Below are 18,577 nucleotides of genomic sequence, written 5' to 3'. Positions count from 1 at the left end.
TTCAACTTAATCCTTTGTTACACAATGCATTTAAAAAACGTTTTGACTCATCTTCCTAAAATATGACAAATTTCTTGGTCTTATAGAAGATACTATATTCAATGTAATTTGACTTTTCTGCATGATTCAGTATCTTTATTAGAAGTATGAGCTGTACCTTGGTGCCCCCAGGGTTCACTAATGCATAAATAAGACCATTTATCTCTTTCTTGATAGGCATACTTTTCTGAAATTTTATGCTTTCATCTCTACCAATCACCACCTAACTATTGCAATTAGTGCTCTAATTTTTAAAGCCTCTCCTCCCTACTCTTGTCCCTAACCTGCTAAATGTGAAATGGCAGCATTTCCCAAGTTGGCATCCCAAACAAGCCCCACAAGGAAGGATTCTCTGGTGAAACAAGTTTAGTAAACACAAATCTCCATGTCTCTTCACAGCGGGACTTGTCAGGGCCTTGAATTTGCTAATGAGCACTTATGAGTCTCCAAGCCTCAGAATGTAGTCTTTCACCCAAGGATATGAAGCAGCACTCTCCAAATATATTTAACCACAGAAACCTTTTCTCCAAACTTTTTTTGTGAAGAGAGGATCTATTAAAAAGTCCTAGGGGCGCCTGGCTGGCTCAGTCACTAGAGCATGTGACTTGATCTGAGGGTCTTGAGTTAAAGTCCCACCATGTTGGACTTAGACTTTACTTAAAAAAAAAAAAAATCCGGGGCGCCTGGGTGGCGCAGTCGGTTAAGCGTCCGACTTCAGCCAGGTCACGATCTCGCAGTCCGTGAGTTCGAGCCCCGCATCGGGCCCTGGGCTGATGGCTCGGAGCCTGGAGCCTGTTTCCGATTCTGTGTCTCCCTCTCTCTCTGCCCCTCCCCTACTCATGCTCTGTCTCTCTCTGTCCCAAAAATAAATAAACGTTGAAAAAAAAAAAACTTTAAAAAAAAAAATCCTAGAAGTTCCATTTCAAAGAACCCATTTAGAAATACTGATTAGAGAAATCAAATAAGTGTATTAAATCATACCCTTGGGGCACCCAGGTGGCTCAGTTAAGCCTCTGACCGGCTCAGGTCATGATCTCACAGTTCAAGAGTTCGAGCCCCGTACTGGGCTGTGCTGACAGCTCAGAGCCTGGAGCCTGCTTCGGATTCTGTGTCTCCCTCTCTCTCTGCCCTTCCCCCACTCACACTCTGACTCTCTCAAAAATAAACAAACACTTAAAAATAAAAAATAAAAATCAGTGGCCTCACTCTGGACACAATCTACATTCAAGTAAGCTCTAAAGAGCGAATGGGTGGCTATACTTCAGCTTTTTCTTGCTACAAGGAAACTTCACTGGCTTCCTTCCAAGTCTATAATTGTATCCCAGATGGTGAGATTTGCTAGAAGCCTGACAGTAGATATGAAGCACGGCTATGTGAGGTTTCACTGTCAGAATCAAATGGACACCCCTGATCAGACTGTTTACCTGTTTATCCTCATCGTCCATTCTTTTGAAGGTATTTTTTTCTGTGATTAAATATGGAATCTGAACCTTAGTTCCATGCAGTTCAGTCGGGTTCCCAAATCGGATCTCAGCATCGGTCTTTGACATCAGAAAGCGAGGCAGCGGCAGTTCTTTAGGACCAGAATCAGAGAAGCTCAAGTGAGACTTTTTTAAAACTGTGAAAAGCGGAACTCAATGGCCAAAAGATGAATCATTTTTGAGGAAAAATTCCAGAGCACTAAATATAGATTAAATTTTTATTTTGACACAGTGAAGACTCCTATAATAATGTCATGATAAAAAAATGCTTCAGTTTTACCAAGCAATTCTGGCTTAACATTTTTAAATGCTGTCAAATCATCACGGAACATATTCAGGTTTTGGACTGATCTCCTACCTCAGCCTTTAGTCTGGTACCAGCTAAAAGGCTCTGATACTGTATGAACACGATATGTGGCAAATGAAACAGGCAAAACCCATATAACACACATTATATGCCAGATACTATATTAACATCTGCAAATATTACGTCATTCAATCCTCACAACTCAAGACTATCATTAGCCTTCCTTTTATTTTTTTTAATTTTTTAATGTTTGCTTATTTTTAAGAGAGAGTCAGAGCGTGCATGAAGACAGGGCAGAGAGAGAGGGAGACACAGAATCTGAAGCAGACTCCAGGCTCTGAGCTGTCAGCGCAAAGCCTGACACGGTGCTCGAACTCATGGACCACAAGATCATGACCTGAGCCGAAGTCAGACACTTAACTGACTGAGCCACTGAGGCGCCCCCTGGGTGACAGTTTTTCACCCTATGTAATTCCTTAAGGAATTTTCACGCTCAATCTTCAATTGTCTTTTCATAATGGAATAAGGAAAATACTTTAAGTTACAGCGATCAGTCCGTTCGGCCAGATTCTACTGTCAAAACCATTAGCCACACTCACAATGCTACAAAGAGTTCAAACCCAACAGTCTGGAATATTTACTTATCTTTCAAATATCTGATAAAACTATTCTGAAACAGAAATGATGCTTTGGCACACTTCTAGTTCTCAGTGCGGCAAATCACACACAATCACACAACACAAAGGACTCCAAAAATGGGGATAATATTATGGATTATGCATAATGATTTGCATCTGTATCCATTGTTCAGGATAATACTCATCACTGTGCCTCCGCACTTCCATCAGCGCCCCATTCCAAACACAGCTGCACTTCCAATGACTGATGCTGTGCTAAAGCCAGAAAACATCTTAGCAACACAACCAAGTATCCCAGCTCCCCAGGCAAAGAAGGCCCCTGGTTCTCTAATATCCACATTGTGTTTATTTTTAGTTGCTATGTCCACATTTGATTCAAAGAAGTAGGCAATATGACAAATCCCTGCATGATCAATCAGCCAAAAGGCCCAAGAGACATAAATAAGCAATCTGGAAAATTAAACCAGGACTCTCCTCTAAAAAGAGGATGGCCACCATTTTTAACATTTTAACGTTTCCCAACCTCGGCAGCTCTCCAGTACTCAAGGCAGGAATGGACTTTAAAAGAAAAAAGGCAAAAGCAGAGAAAACATAGATTCTTAGTAAGTCAAATATAAGCTAATCCCATGGTTCTCTTCTCAGAAAGGGATTTCTTTCAGTTCGGTCTGCAAAAGGGATCTAAAAAGAAGGAACAAGCTCACATAAAATAATCTGTACCCTGATTGCCCATGAGAGGAAGAATTACTTCCAAACACTACTTGAGGGAGAAGAGTAGGAAAAGCCCACATGTGTAAACCCCCCGACCAGTGTCTCACTGGTGTTCAACAGATAATTCCAGGAATGAGAGAATACAAACACGAGATGATGAGTATCAACTATTATACAAGGACTCCCAGATACCCTTTAGGACCCTGTCACTTCACACACTGTCCTCCTTCCCTGGCTATGGCATTTCTCCAGAACTATTCACCTGGCAAAGATCCTCTCTCCTCCAAACAGCCACCAAACAGCAAAACACAAAATACAGCTGAATTTCTCCTGTACTTTCTTTGCTTATGTGGTTTTAAACAACACTCACTTAACAGATTGTCACCATACATAATAATCATCATATCACTGAAAATCTTAATGAAGGTGCTATCTCCCTTACACTGCTCCAAGCTTTCAAAAACTGCAAAGTAAAACTGTAGTCTGTAAATAAATATTCAGTCTAAATGCTTTCTAGTCATATGGACACCATATTTAATAGTGAAACTTTATTTGAAAGCTAATCAATAAAGTACCTGCTATCCAGTGATTTATGTCAAGTAATCACAAGAGAAGAGCCGTTTGTAGTAGTAGTTGGTTAGAATCTTTTCTCCCAAACGGAATTCAATTAACACAAGGAAATAAATAAAGAGTTCAAATTAAAGGTTTATAGGGGCCAAGGAGACAATGAGTGCAGCCATCCAAGGCAGTAATTTGTTTCATAATGCTACCTTAGGTTGTAGTCTTTGAACACAGAAACACTTTGTATATTAAATGACTATCTTTCCCTTCCACAAAGAAAACTATGCTTCCAAAGATATGACCCTCTAAAAAGTAGGGGAAAATCCTTTGATTTTCCATGTCTGATGGAGACAGGAATGTAAGAAATACTTCCATTTCCTCAATTAGAAGAAATGTGAACATAAAAAAGAAAACATAAATCCAATACCAAATGGTAAATGGCACTGGGGAGAGGTGGGACTGAGCATAGAACTCTGTCCTGTCTAAAATGGTGGCGGCTGTTTACTCTCCTTCAATACCATCCACTAGATATAACGCCAGCCACATCATTGTAAATTGTATAGTAACTAAAATTTTTTTAAGTGAAGAAACCAGTCACAAATACTGTATGATTTCACTTATTTGAGGGATCAGCGGACAAATGTATAGAGACAGAAAGTAGAATGGGGGTTGCCTGTGACTGGGGAGAGGGGCAATGCAGAGCTGTTTAACAGGTATGAAGTTTCATATTTCTATTATTTTATTTATTTGTTTGTTTATGTATTTATTTATTTAGACCAAGCGCACACAGGGGAGGGGCAGAAAGAGACCAAGAGAGAGAATCCCAAGCAGGCTCTGCACTGTCAGCACAGAGCCCAATGCAGGGCTCAATCTTACGAACCTTGAGATCATGACCTGAGCCAAAATCAAGAGTCTGACGTTTAACTGACTGGGTCACCCAGGCACCCCATGGAGTTTCATACTTCTAAGATGAAAAGAGTTCTGGAGATGGATGGTGGAGATGGTTGCACAATAATATGAATGTACTGAACCGTACAATTAAAAAATGGTTAAGGCATGGCACTTGGCTGGTTCTGTCAGTAAAACACAAAACTCGTGATCTCAGGGTCAGGAGTTAGAGCCCCACAATGGGCACAGAGATTACTTTAAAAGAATAGTTAAGGGGCACCTGGGTGGCTAAGTTGGTTAAGCGTCAGATTTCAGCTCAGGTCATGATCTCACGGTTGATGGGTTCGAGCCCCGCATAGGGCTCTGTGCTGACAGCTCAGAGCCTGGAGCCTGCTTGGGATTATGTGTCTCCCTCGTTCTCTGCCCCTCCTCCGCTCGCACTGTCTCTCTCTGTCTCTCAAAAATAAATAAAAATGTTAAACAAATTTTTAAAAATAAATAAATACTAGTTAAGATAAAAATAAACTTTATGGTAAACTTTATGTCATGTATATGTTATCAAAATTTTTCAAAACTTTTTCAAATAAAAAGGGAAATGGGTAAAATTAATTTTAATAATTATTTGAACCCAATATTATCATTACAATATATAATCAAGATAAAAAATATTAATGACTTCTTCCTTGCCAATTTATATGCCTTTTCTTTTTGTTGTCTAATCGCTGAAATAGTTTACATTCTTTTTTTCAGACTAAGTTTTTTTTCAAACTCCCAGGTGTATTTTACCTGCACTGCACACCTTGATTCAGACGCACCACGTTTCAAGTGCTCAGAAGCCACACTAGTATGGCTACTGGCAATGCTACTGGAACAGCTCAGTTCCAGTTGACAGGTGACATGAAGGAATGTGGCCAGAAACCTGGATTTTACTAAGAAATACCACACAATGTTAAATGTTAACACAACCAATTCATTTCTTTTTAAATTATGTAAGGAGTATTTGTATGGAGGGATAATTTTTCTAAATCTTAAGTGTACTATTTGAAGAGTTCTGACAAACACATACATTAAGCACATAACACCCAAATTAAGATAGGACATTTCCATCATACAGAATTTTCCTTCCCATCCATTTCTAGTTAATCCCCTCTCCTTGTCCCACTCTGCAACCCCTGTTCTAATCTCTAAATCCACAGACTACCTTCGCCATTACAGAACTCCACATAATGGAATCATTCAGTAATAATCCTTGAGACTTAGATTCCTTCACAACATTTTGTAAGAATCATCCAATGTAATGTATGTAGACAGAGCTTATTCTTTTTCATTGCTATGGAGTAATCCATTTTTATGAACATATTGAAATTTTTAAAATCCATCTAGGCTGTTTCCAGTTTCGGGCCATTATGAATATAAATGTTACATTCTTATAAATGGCTTTTGATGAACATGAATTCATTTATCTTGGGGATAAACCTATGAGTTGTATATTCCATGAGTTAAGAATGGGCTTTACATTTTTTAATGAAAAACATCAAAAGAAAAATAGGGTGCCTGGGTGGCTCAGTCGGTTAAGCGTCCGACTTCGGCTCAGGTCACGATGTCACAGTTTGTGAGTTCAAACCCTACATCAGGCTCACTGTTGATGGTGCAGAGCCTGCTTGGTATTCTCTCCCTCTCCCTGTCTGTGTCCTTTATGTGTGTGTGCTCTCTCTCCTTCTCAAGATAAATAAATAAACTTAAAAAAAAAAGAAAATAAAAATAGCTTGTGATGTGAAAATTGTATGAAATTCAAATTTGTGTCCATAAATAAAGATTTATTGGAAGGAACACAGCCATTCTTGTTTCTTTACATAGTACCCATATCCGCTTTCGTAGTTCAAGGGCAGAGTCTGTAGTGAATATAATCAAGATAATCAAGTTGCAGCAAAGGCCATATGATTCACAGAGTCTAAAATATCCACCACCTAGCCCTTTACAGGAGAAGTTTGATCCTAGTCTTACACAATGCCTACAGTTAAAGTAAAATGTAGTCTTACTAAAACAATAAAGTTTCATTTAATGGAAAAATACACTGCTTGCATATTTAAATTTTAAAATATTTCTATTAAATTAAAATTTTAATTTCTCAGTCAACACTAACCAGATTTCAAGTCCTCAACAGCCAGCCAAATGTGGCTAACAAGTACTATATTAACATAGTTTCGACGCTTTTCCAAAATTTTAACATTACCTGATTTATGCTCGCAACAACCCTGTAAGGCAGGTACTATTGGGACACCCCTTCCCCAGGTGAGCCACGTGAAGCTCAAAGAGGTTAGGAGGGCACCACTTTGTACGAGGGCACAAAAAGAAAAAGTGATGGTCCAACCATTCAAAATCCAGCAGTCTATTGCTGTGACCCACACTCAGCCACTAGGCTCTACTGTCATGCTAAAAATCAAAACGTTCTTTCTATTGCAGGTTTGAACACTCAACATAAAACTGCACCATTTCGGAGCTGGAAAATGGTCTAGAGAAAACCTGCTGGAAAATCCACATCTCACAGGTGGAGAACTAAGCCCAGGAACGTCCCAGACATGCAGCAATATGGTGACAGGACCATGAGCATAACACTCCTGCCTGCAGGGGCTCCCTCCTCTTGTAATTTTTGGAGGGGTCATGGCGAATCAATTACATTTACTCATTATCAATGTCATCAAAGGGCATTTAATCAAAACAACCATCGTAGAATTGAGTACATTTCATTTTATAAGTAACTCACTCTTTTGTCCTAATTCTTTCTCCTTTCCCTACAGACTGTGCCAGACTGCCACTAGATCAATAACCAGTCTGGGGAACACAGCCTAGAGGCTATGTGAGCCACATTATTGCACTATTAGCATTCGGAGACTCCCAGAGGGGCTGTAGAAAGAAATCACGGGGTCTGTCATCTTGGTTAAGAAAAAAATTCCATCTTTATTCTCCCTACCCTAACCAAAAATTTGCATTTCTTTCAATTATGAATGTAGGCAACAAAGCGCTGTAGTATCATTAGCAGCACCTGTAACTTTGCCACCCACCGAAATCAGGTATTTATATATCACATTACACTTGTTGTAGACATCTTCAAGTACTGTTTATGCCGCTCACTACTTTGAAAGTATAGTAGTTATTTAGGTCACTCTTAGGTCTCTTATTTAATACATTAATGAAGTAGTATGGATATTGCTATATAACATTCTTAAGTATCTTAGTTTTAATTTCAATATAATTGGTTTCCTTTGGACTCCTACGTCTTTGTATGTATTTAGAACATTATTCCAAGAAGGAGTGTCAGGCTGCCATAGGAGCCCATGACACAAAAGAGGTTACAAAACCTCCTCTAAAAAGCCCTACCTATACCTTCTCTCAGTCCTCACACCCCCCACGGCCAGTCCCCAGAAAGAAGGAAGGGACAGTTCCCAGAGCAAGTGTCCACCATGTGGTTTCCTCATCAGGAATTCTCCAATGGTCCTCAATTTCACCCCCTGCTTCTCTCCTCCTAAATTATCCTAAGGTTTCACCATTTGTTTAACCGGCAAAATAGGGTGAGGCTAGAGAGATGCCTAGTGCCAACATTTAAGGAGGTGCTCACTCTCAGGGTCGTGTAAATGCAGAATCAGCACTTGTATGGCCCAGAGTGTGACTTTCCCCTTAAAGTTACGTGCCCTGGGTGCCGCTGGCCTCACTCCAACTCAGGTCCCGATATAACCAAAACTATAAACACAGTTTAAGCAAAGCTCTTGAAAATGCTCTACTCGGTTTTCATTAGAACTTGCTCTCAACCCCAGCTCCACATAAGAATCACATGGGGGAGCTCTTAAAAATCCCCACGTTCAGGCTGCACTCCGGGGCTAATTAAATGAGAATTTCTGGAAGTGGCCCCAGGCACCTGTATTTTTTAGTTTGCACTTAAAGCTCTCCAGCAATTCTCAAGTGCAAACAAGGCTGGGAACCACGGCCTGAGAAAGAGGACTTCTTTAGAAATCCCTTAGGAGTTCTGGGTGAACCTGAAATCCAAAGGTTTGAGATTAAAAAGTGACAGATGATTAACACTCGGTCCTCATTCATCAGCATTCATCTCTTCACTCATTCAACAAACATGCCTTGAGTGTCCACAGTGGTACACAGAGCAGGGGCTACCAGATCCTCCTCCCTTCCCTTTAGGTAAGCTTGCAGACTAGTGAGGAAGACAGAAATTAGACAAACCTATAAAGGAGTATTTACAAACTGATGAAAGTGCCATAAAGGAGCAGATGCTGAAAGTAAAGCAGGGAGGGGACAGTCACACAGAAGCATCATCTAACAGGATTAACCCATCCAAGGATTACCTAACTCCCTAGGGACATGTACTTTTGTTTTGACTTACTGTTTACTCTTCATTAGGCATCTTACAACACTGAAAGGATCGATATTAACTCATAGAAAACTGTTAGCTAACTAACCTTGTCTAATAGCAATGCAGGTGAATTTCATCCCAGAAGAGAGTCTAATAGCCAAGTCACAGTTTTATTGCTCTATAGGGCATTCATCAATTTTATATGTAATTTAGCAATCTTATTCCAGCATTCTTTCCTTCCAGGACTATAAATACTTCTGACTCTCCTGTATTTTCCTGAGCCAGTTTTATTCTATGCTGGTTCCTTCATTAATGAATTAATTTGACAGAACCTACTCTAGACAGGATGGTGGGGACAGTGCACAAATCCTGAAGGATGAAGAGGAAGAGCGAGCCATGGAAAAGAGAGGGGGAAAGACACAGACTGTAGGGAATCCAAAACCTCGAGATAACATGGTCTTTCTTGCAGCGGGAAAGAGATGGCCCAGAAATGGCTAGAAGGCCAGTGAGGCTGGGGGCAAGATGGAGAACACAAGGCGGGGCAGGTTTAAGATGAGGACGGAGAAGGAGGCAGAGACCAGATCACTCAGGGCCCTACAGATCAGTGTAGTGACTGAATTTAGTACGTACAATAAGCCAACCAGGGGAGGATTTCAAGGGGGAGGACAAAATGATCTGATGGATATTGTGATATTGCCTACTGCCATATAGGCAAAGAGGCTGGAATAGAGAAGAGAGGAGGCCAAGAAATCAATGACAAAACCACTGTGGTATCCAGGTGAGTGGCTGAAGGTGGCCCAGTCTAGTAGGATAGAGAGATGGAGGGAGAAGGCAATAAGACTGGAGCCACACTGCCAGGACTGCTGACAGATTACACTGTGGACCGAGGCAAAAGGTGGAATCAAGGATGACTTCTAGGCTCCTGGCTTGAGCAACTGTAGATGGTGGTGGCATTGACCAAAATGGGCAAGGCTACGGGTTAGAGGTTAACACACACATACACACAGACTCATGTAATTCAGGAAGTAAGAACGGACTCACAACTCCCTGAGTGTCATGAGGCTACTACAGCCTTTCCGATCAGGTTCTCACAGAGCATCCTCTTTGGCCTTCAAGGTTTGTGTCATCAAACAATAAGCGAATGGATTTCAAGCAACAACTTGGAAAATTCTAAGTGGCAGCTCAAAGTTTGGCCTAATCTTGCCCTCATTCTTACTTAACATATGCTGACTGTAAATAACATTTATTTAATAAGTCTTTAAGTGAAGGAAGAAAATTCAAAATTAACTGAGTATAAACTGTCAGAGGCAAAAGGCAGCATCAGGATTTATAAGGTACAACTGAGAAAGCCTTACACTTAAGAAAAAGCGTTAATCCTTGACACATGTGATCATTTAGACACTCCGTCCCCCTTTCTCCTCCTAGGAAATTAAGCTGTAGATGTAGGCACAAATCCCGTAAAAGACCAGTCTAACTTAAACAACAAAAGTGTCAGAAATTTATTCTTGTATACAAAAAGCAGCTTTAGCTTTTCCAGCAGATAAAAGTTGGAAGACACAACAATAAAGCTTAATGACCATTTACAGTGGAATGGAAATTTTCAGTGTCTACCACAAGTCCAAATACAATGTGATGTGGCTCTAATCATAGCAAGTGACTTATAGCAGTGACTGCTCAGCCCTGTAGTCATAAATACCAAACTTGCCACTGAAATAACACTCCAACAAAAAACCTATTTTGGGGTGCCTGGGTGGCTCAATCAGTTGAGCATCCAGCTCTTGATTTCAGCTCAGGTCATGATCCCACGGTTGTAGGATCGAGGTCCAAGCTGGGCTCCATGCTGTGTAGAGCCTGCTAAAGATTCCCTCTGCCCCTCTCCCCACTCTCTCAAAAAAAAAAAAAAATACATGAGTAATGAATAAATAAAACAATTTTTTAAATCTATTTTAAGAAACCAAATTATGTAATACCAAGGGATGCCTTTTGGGGTCAGATTTTTTCCCCACTCAGAAAATACTCTGTGACTCCAGATTATAATCAGCACCTTAATAAAGAGAATAATCAAGAAGAGGCTACTATGCACAGTAATGAAGAGCACGGCAACTGGAGACTGAGATTCTGGCTCCAAACTCTACTAACCTGAAGTCTTTAGGCAAATTACTCAAGGCCCCCTAAACTTCAACTTCAATAATCATCTGTAAGATGAGGGTAAAAAGAGTGCCGCAGTAGAGACTTCCAGTGTTCATCCACAGAAAGTTCTCTCCTTGCGGGTACAGGGGACAACTGCATGCCCCCCCCCCACCCGCCCCAGTCTACCCTGCAGTTCAGTGGATCCACGTGACAAGTTCTGGCCAATGCACTGTGAGCAGCAGTAACATGAGCCACATCCAGGACAAAGCATTTAATTGCTAGGGTGAGAAACTATTTCTCTGTTGCTTACGGGGGGGGGGGGGGGGGGGGGGGGGGGGGGGGGGGGGGGGGGGGGGGGGGGGGGGGGGGGGGGGGGGGGGGGGGGGGGGGGGGGGGGGGGGGGGGGCACAAGATCAAGCAGCCAGGATCACAGAGGCACCACATGGAGGGAAGCTGCCCTAGAGGGTCACCATGACCCACTGCAAAGCAGGAAGCGAACCTTCATTTTGTTAAGGCACGGGGATTCCAGCGGAATTGGTTTCACAGTTTCTCATACAGAATGTAAACTAACACAAACACCTAATTTAGTGGGATGCTGGGAGGACTAAATGAGATGGTACCTGGCACGCACTAAACCTTTAAGAAAGATTAGCAGGATGATTGTGACTCTCTGATGGTTAGCGCAAAAGGACTTTGTTTCCCATAGTCAAGCCATCAGAATCTTCTCAGAGTTGTTCTACAAGGTTCCTGAACTCACTTTTACGTTTACAAGGCTTCACAGGACACATGTGGACAGTGGAGTGGTTTTTATCTCAAAATGAGGAAAAGGCAAAAGTTCCTGCATGGCTATGTGAGCATATGGAAGTAACTTGTATCAGAGGACATCAGCATAACCCTGGAATAATCACCTTCTTCATAGGTACTTGTAAACCCAATAATGAGACAGTATAGATGATGCTAAGAGTCTGGGGCTCTGCTTTTTGTTTAAGTTGTGGAGAGTACTCAAACACTCAGTGGGTTGGGGGCAAGGATGGCAAGATAAGAAAATTTTAAACCAAAACTTTGAGAAGCTAAGTTCATTCTGCCAAAATTTTGGTAGCTCCATAGTACTTAATAATGATTAGAACAGTTATTTAGGAATTGGGGGATTAAAGGATGATGATGTATGGGGCGCCTAGGCGGCTCAATCTGTTGGGCGTCTGACTTCGGCTCAGGTCATGATCTTGTGGTTCATGGGTTTCAGGCCTGTGTCAGGCTCTGTGCTGACAGCTCAGAAACTGGAGCCTGCTTTGGATTCTGTGTCTCCCTCTCTCTCTGCCCCTCTCCTGCTCATGCTCTGTCTCTCTCAAAAATAAACAAACATTTAAAAAAAAATTTTTTTTAAGGATGATCATATACGATATGACTGGCAGGGACAGGAAAGAAAAAAGGGACAGCTCCATTCATACTCTCCCAGGTATTTGTGCCCTTGTCCCTAAAAGAACTTCAAATGACACTGCATATTCCTCAAGAGGAAAATTAAACTAAATGTTACTATTTTGCCACAGGCTCTAGAATTCCTGTCCTGATCTCTTTCTGCTAAAGAACAAAATCTATTTCAGCTTTAATTCAGTTAAAAGGAATGAATCTCAGGTCACTCTCTTATTTTTTTCCTAAAGAAACAAAAAGAAAGTAAGACATCCACTACATTTTCTTACTTCATTTAACAGACACCTTGTTAGAAGCAAGGAGAAATTCCATAAATGCTTATACAACAGGCCTTAAGCCCACTAAAAATGGTTCTCATAAACAAGACACCTGTTGTGGACAATCAAACGTAAAAATGGGAGATACTTACCACATTTAATACTCTCTATCCGTACAGGAAGGCCAGACTGTGCTGCAGCAATCAATTTTAAGGCAATGTAAAACTGTGTTGGACCAAAATAACCAACCCGCTTTGCACCACACAGTTCTGTGATCTGAAAACAGACAAGAAAAACCAGGCTGAAAACCCCGTTTCATAACAGGAAAATGAGACAAGATATATTATGAAATCCCAAGGATTTCACAGCATAGCTAACCAAAAACTCCCTGGAGAACCTATGCGTACACACTGGCTTGGGGGGGGGGGGGGGCGCGTCCTACAGTTCACAGGAAGATTTTCAGTTCGGATCATTAAATTCTACCTACTCATGATATTTCAGGACTCAATGATTATTCCTCCTCTTTCAAAGAGAAAAAGAAAGGTAACAAAGGATGGCTGTTACTGTTCTTACAAAAGAGAGTGACTTGTTTCCGGGGGCAGGTACTAATGTCCAAAGTCTAGAAGAGCACTGGGGTGAAAAGAGAACACGTTAGTCATTACCACTACTTGTGGATTATCCCAGCTGATCAAAACTAAAAGTGAATTAATTATTCTTAAAGTTTTCAGGCAACAGGATTTCCTAAGCATTAAAATTACAATCAAGAGTGCTCAGAGAAACAAAAGAGAGGGGGCTATGAGCACAAATATCTTCAAGATCCTGCAATCTTTAATTTGCAGACCTTAAACTAACACATACCCTATTTGGTAGTTTAAAGATAACAAATATTCAGTAACTTTTTAAAGTTATTTCAAAGTAATAGATACTCAAAAACTCAAATAATAGTAAGTGGGGTGAAGATCTAAAAAGCACCCCCCACTTCCTATGGTCCAGAGGAAACCATTATATTCTTTTGGAAATGTTCTATGCATATATGTATATGTATATATACATATGTACATATATATGTATATATGTATACATGTATACATATATACATATACATACGTATGTGTATGTATACATACATATACATATATACATATATGTATACACATATATGTACATATGTGTGTATACATATATGTATACATACGTATGTGTATATATGTACATATGTATATAAATGTTTGTATATATAGCACACACCTGTGTTTTTCCTCTTGTGTATCCAATACTTGATACAAACAGAATACCACATACTATTAGCAACTTGTTTTTCATTTAGCATTATCCCTTGAAAATCTTTTCTATCAGCACAGTTAAAATCACATCCTTCTTTTAACAACTACACGATATTCTGCTATAAATATACACCGTGGTTTCTCTTTTTAGTTAGTCCTTATGGATGAGCTTTTAGATTTCCAAACTATAAACAGCCACTAATTAATCTTAAGAAAATTCCTATGAAAATTCAACTCGGATGTCAGCAAAAAATGGGGGTTATGAGGGCTTACAAAAATTCTTTCTTCCATCAAAGCAGTGAGAAAACCGACGAAGAAAATGGACAGAACTCTGGAAATTAACCAAAGGCTTGCAGTTAGCCAGGGAGCATTTATTCAAGAAAAGCTGCTGGATTTCAGGAAGAACACTGAGCGTTGTGGTATTTAACTGGCCTTACACCCATGCCCCCGCCCCAACTGCGGGCATTTGCACTGTGGTTGCAGGCATCCCAAGCCTGGAGTCACAGCGAGACAGCCTAGCAGCCACAGCAGGGGGCAGGACAGGGCTGGGCTTCTTGAACGTACAGATTAGTGTTTTTCTTTCTCTCTCTTGGTCTTCCCTCCTTCTGATACTTCTAGTATTTCTCACAGCAGGTGGTCTACCTCTCCTAGCCCTAGACTAAGGAACTGGGGTTGGGGGAACAGAATCCTATCTTCTTGGCTGGACCCACCAGGAACAGAGCTTTCGGAGGAGAGGTGGTAAGCGGGTCGTGGCTCAAATACTGCAGATTCACTGTTCTTACCAAGATTTAGCAAATTTTCTTCAATGTTTCTCCATTTGCTGTATGTCCTCAGATCCATTTCCAAAGACTTCAAATGATTTTTTTTTATTTTTTTTGTTACCAGCTAAAAGGTTGTTCCACTAGAGAGAGGGTCTGCTGTGCTTCTCCGGCTGCCATTCCAAAAGTCTCAATCCCCCCCCCAACCCCACCCCCACTCATTCTTAAATGTTAAAGCAATAGGATGTTATGGTAAGGAGAACAGCCCTTGGAGTAAATGAGTTGGTTGTGAATCCTGGCCCGAGGACCTAATTAGCTGTTTGCATAACCTAAAGCAAACTACTTAACTCTCACGCCTCGATATCCCCATAAGTGTAGTAAGTGTAAAGAGAAATAATGTGCTTACCTCATGAGAACTAAATTGGCAGTGCTGACAATAGTGTCCAATCAATCACAACTGTCTGATTTATGCATCTACTTGTTGTATTTTGTTCCCAGTCCGGCTGCATATTAGAATAACCTGAGGAGCTTTTGAAAAATACAGATAGCTAGGCCCTAGCCCCCCAAAGATTCTGCTTTACCTGGTCATTGGTGTGGCCCAGGCATGGGTATTTTTGCAAAGCTCTCAAGGTAATTCTAATGTGCAGCCAAGTTTGAGAATCACAGCTCTTTGAGTGCTCTCATTCTCTCTCCACACTTCAGTTACCATCCAAACGATCACCAAATCACGTTCTCCAAACCTAACACCCCTCGCACTTTCCAAAACCCTAACACGGATACCCAATGCCATCTCAGACATACCATAAATAAGCCGCGCTCCTTTGCCCCTCTCCACTTATCCTGGCATCTGCTAACTAATCTTCTGGCAGCCCTCACCTCAGTTGCTGACGTCAGCTATTCCAAATCCTAATTCAGAAACTTCTATTCAGTGGTAACCATATCCAGTTGACCCTACCACCGACCCATGTCCCTAACCAACGCTATCTTCTCCTCTGCCACAGCCTTAACCCTTCCCAGTGTCCCATCTGGCTCTCGTGACAGATTTTTTTTAAATAGAATTCACAGACTTAACCATACAGGGACAGATTTAACTTTTTTCTAAATTTATCCCATTAGTTGGTGTTCTCGCAACAAAAGGAGCAGGCACTAATACGGAGAGAGGTGAAGAACCTGAGTGTGACTTTCAGGAAAAAGTTGAGTTCTCCTCGAGTGAACAAGTAGACATCATTACTAATTATCAGAATTTGTTTGTAGAAATATTGCTCTTTGAAATTTAAACTTTTTTGTACTACTTTGTATATTTAGCTTTTTACTGAAATATAATATTCATATAGAAAAGCATAACAGACATACAGAAAAGCATACCAATCCTAAGTGTATAGTGTATGGGGAGAGCAGCTTTCACAAATGGAACACAACTATGTAACTAGCACCCAGAATCAAGAAATAAAACATCACAAGCCTTGTAGAAGGCCCCCTTTGCGGCTCCTTTCAACTGCCACACACATGCCATTTTCCTAACTTCTAAATCCACAGATTATATAAAGTTCAGAAAAAGGCAAGACTAAATAGTCAAAGAGTATGTACCCTCGTGTCTGGCTTCTTTGTTCAATGTTGTTTGTGACAGTCTTCCAAGTGGTTGAGTGAAATTACGGTTCAGTCATTTTAGTTGCTATTCAACACTTGTGTGGATATATCACAAATTATTGATCTTTCTGCCACTGGACATCTGGATGGCTTCCACTTTGGGTGTATTCTGAATCGTGCTGCTATAATATTCTTGCACATATCTTGTCAAGACATGTAGACTGGAATACATTGCTGTGAAATACATTTCTCTATAGGTTTCTAAGAGTGGTAATTGCTGGCTTACCAGATATGTGTTATGTTCAGCATTAGCAGGTATGGCCACACTGCTTCACGTCCTAGCCAACACGTGGTCTTTTTAGGCTTTTTCATTTTCACCATTCTAATGGGAGTGTAGTAGTATCTCGTTGTAGTTTTACTTTGCATTTTTTCTGAGAACTAGGAAGTTTATTATCACCTTTTTGTGGGATCATAGGTATTATGGTTCAGGTACCAATTTCAAAATGTGGAGGGGGAGGTATCCCACACAGCACCAAGGAATTCTCCAGACACCCCCTGGGTGTCCTACAATTCAACTCAACTCTGACACAATTACCCAGAGTCAGCATCAGATTCCACAGATGAAGGGCTCAGTCCTATAAGACTACCCCTTGCTCCCCACCCCCCGCCCCCACCACCCACTTCAGACACTGAGTCGAAAGCCCAGGTTGTTACCAACTGGCTATTAATCAGATTCCCATGACCCCCTCCTCAGATTCAGTTAATTTGCTGAAGCAGTTCACCAAACTCAAAGAAACATTTTACTCAGTAGATTAACAGTTTATTATAAAAAGGATATAACCCAGAAACAGCCAAACAGAAGAAATGAATAGGGCAAGGCATGGGGAGGGTGCAGAGCTCCTATGATCCCTTGGAGCACTCCACTTTCCCCAAATCCCCCTGTGCTCACCAACCCAGAAAGTCTCCGAAGCCTGTCCTCTTCCAGTTTTTATGAAGGCTTCATTATATAAGCATGGGTGATTAAATCACTGACCACTGCAGATGGATTCAACCTCCAGCCCCCTCCCCACCAGGAGGTTTGTTGGGGGCAGGTATCAAAAGTTCCAAACCTCTAATCACCATGCTGGCTCCCTAGGCGTCCACCCCCATCTTGGTTGCCTAAGGGCTTTCCCCAAAGTCACCTCATTAACATATCAAAAGACACGTTTACTATTCCAATCACAGGAAATTCCAAGGGTTTTAGGAGCTCTGCCTGGAACTGGGTTGAACACCAAATATGTATTTGTTACTGTAAATCACAACATTACAAGCCCTGTGCATGTGACTCTCTACTAACATCAATGAAACAGGAAGATGTGTGTCTTGTTCGTCATTCTCTGCCATATTGTCTATGCTTAATAAATAGAAGTGGAATAAATAAGTTTTCTGGCCCATACCCCCCTCAGTTCATCTTCCAATTCTGCCGAGTCTTCCACAGTGTGTGCATATTCCCCCTTCTGCCAGCTGACAATACTGTTCTCATGCTGTAGGACCCATCAGCCTGGAATTCCACCCTCGTCAGGATAATATTCTATCTCCTCAGGGGCATTAAAGTCCCTTCACAACCTGGCCCTGAGCCATATCTCTAGTTTCCTCTCTGAACACAACGAATGGATGGATGGATGGATGCGCATGCACACACACACACACTCTGTAGCTGCATTCCATTCCTCCCACTGTCACTGACAGATCTTGTACTTTTAAGTCTCGGTATCTATGCACACGGTGCAGAAGGTGGTAAACTAAACAGCCTTAAAGCCAAAGTTGGCTTCCAACACAGAAAACTAATTAGTTTTATGACTTTGGGCAAATTCCCGAAACCTAATTTCCTCATATGTAAAACAGAGATATTGCCTCCCTCATAGGACTATTGTGAAGAAAAAAATGAAATAGTGTACTAAATGAACCTAATACAATGGTTAACCATATTCAATAACTGTTGGGTCCCATCCCTTTTACATGAAACGGGAACTTTTTTTAATGTTTATTTTTCAGAGAGAGAGCACGTGCGTGCGAGTGAGAGCGTGAGCAAGAGAGAAAGTGCGCAGGGAGCCCAATGCAGGGTTCAAACCCACAAACCGTGAGATGGGGACCTGAGCCAAAATCAAGAGTC

General features: G+C 41.1%; 1 protein-coding gene across 7 annotated transcripts in view; it reads right to left on the bottom strand.

The window, feature by feature from the left end:
* The window catches only part of REPS2 (RALBP1 associated Eps domain containing 2), a 221,226-nt gene that overhangs the window by 149,858 nt on the left and 52,791 nt on the right, over nt 1-18,577 (bottom strand). For all 7 annotated transcript variants that reach the window (XM_043570309.1, XM_043570303.1, XM_043570305.1 and 4 more), the window contains exons 2-3: nt 12,950-13,073; nt 1,464-1,612 (exon numbers count right to left, since the gene is read on the bottom strand). In XM_043570309.1, coding sequence (XP_043426244.1) covers nt 1,464-1,612; nt 12,950-13,073 — 273 coding nt within the window. The remainder of the gene's footprint in view (nt 1-1,463; nt 1,613-12,949; nt 13,074-18,577) is intronic.

Source organism: Prionailurus bengalensis, chromosome X, assembly GCF_016509475.1.
Source record: "Prionailurus bengalensis isolate Pbe53 chromosome X, Fcat_Pben_1.1_paternal_pri, whole genome shotgun sequence".
In the NCBI taxonomy this organism is placed as follows: domain Eukaryota; kingdom Metazoa; phylum Chordata; class Mammalia; order Carnivora; family Felidae; genus Prionailurus; species Prionailurus bengalensis.
This window is presented reverse-complemented; position numbering and strand designations above follow the sequence as displayed.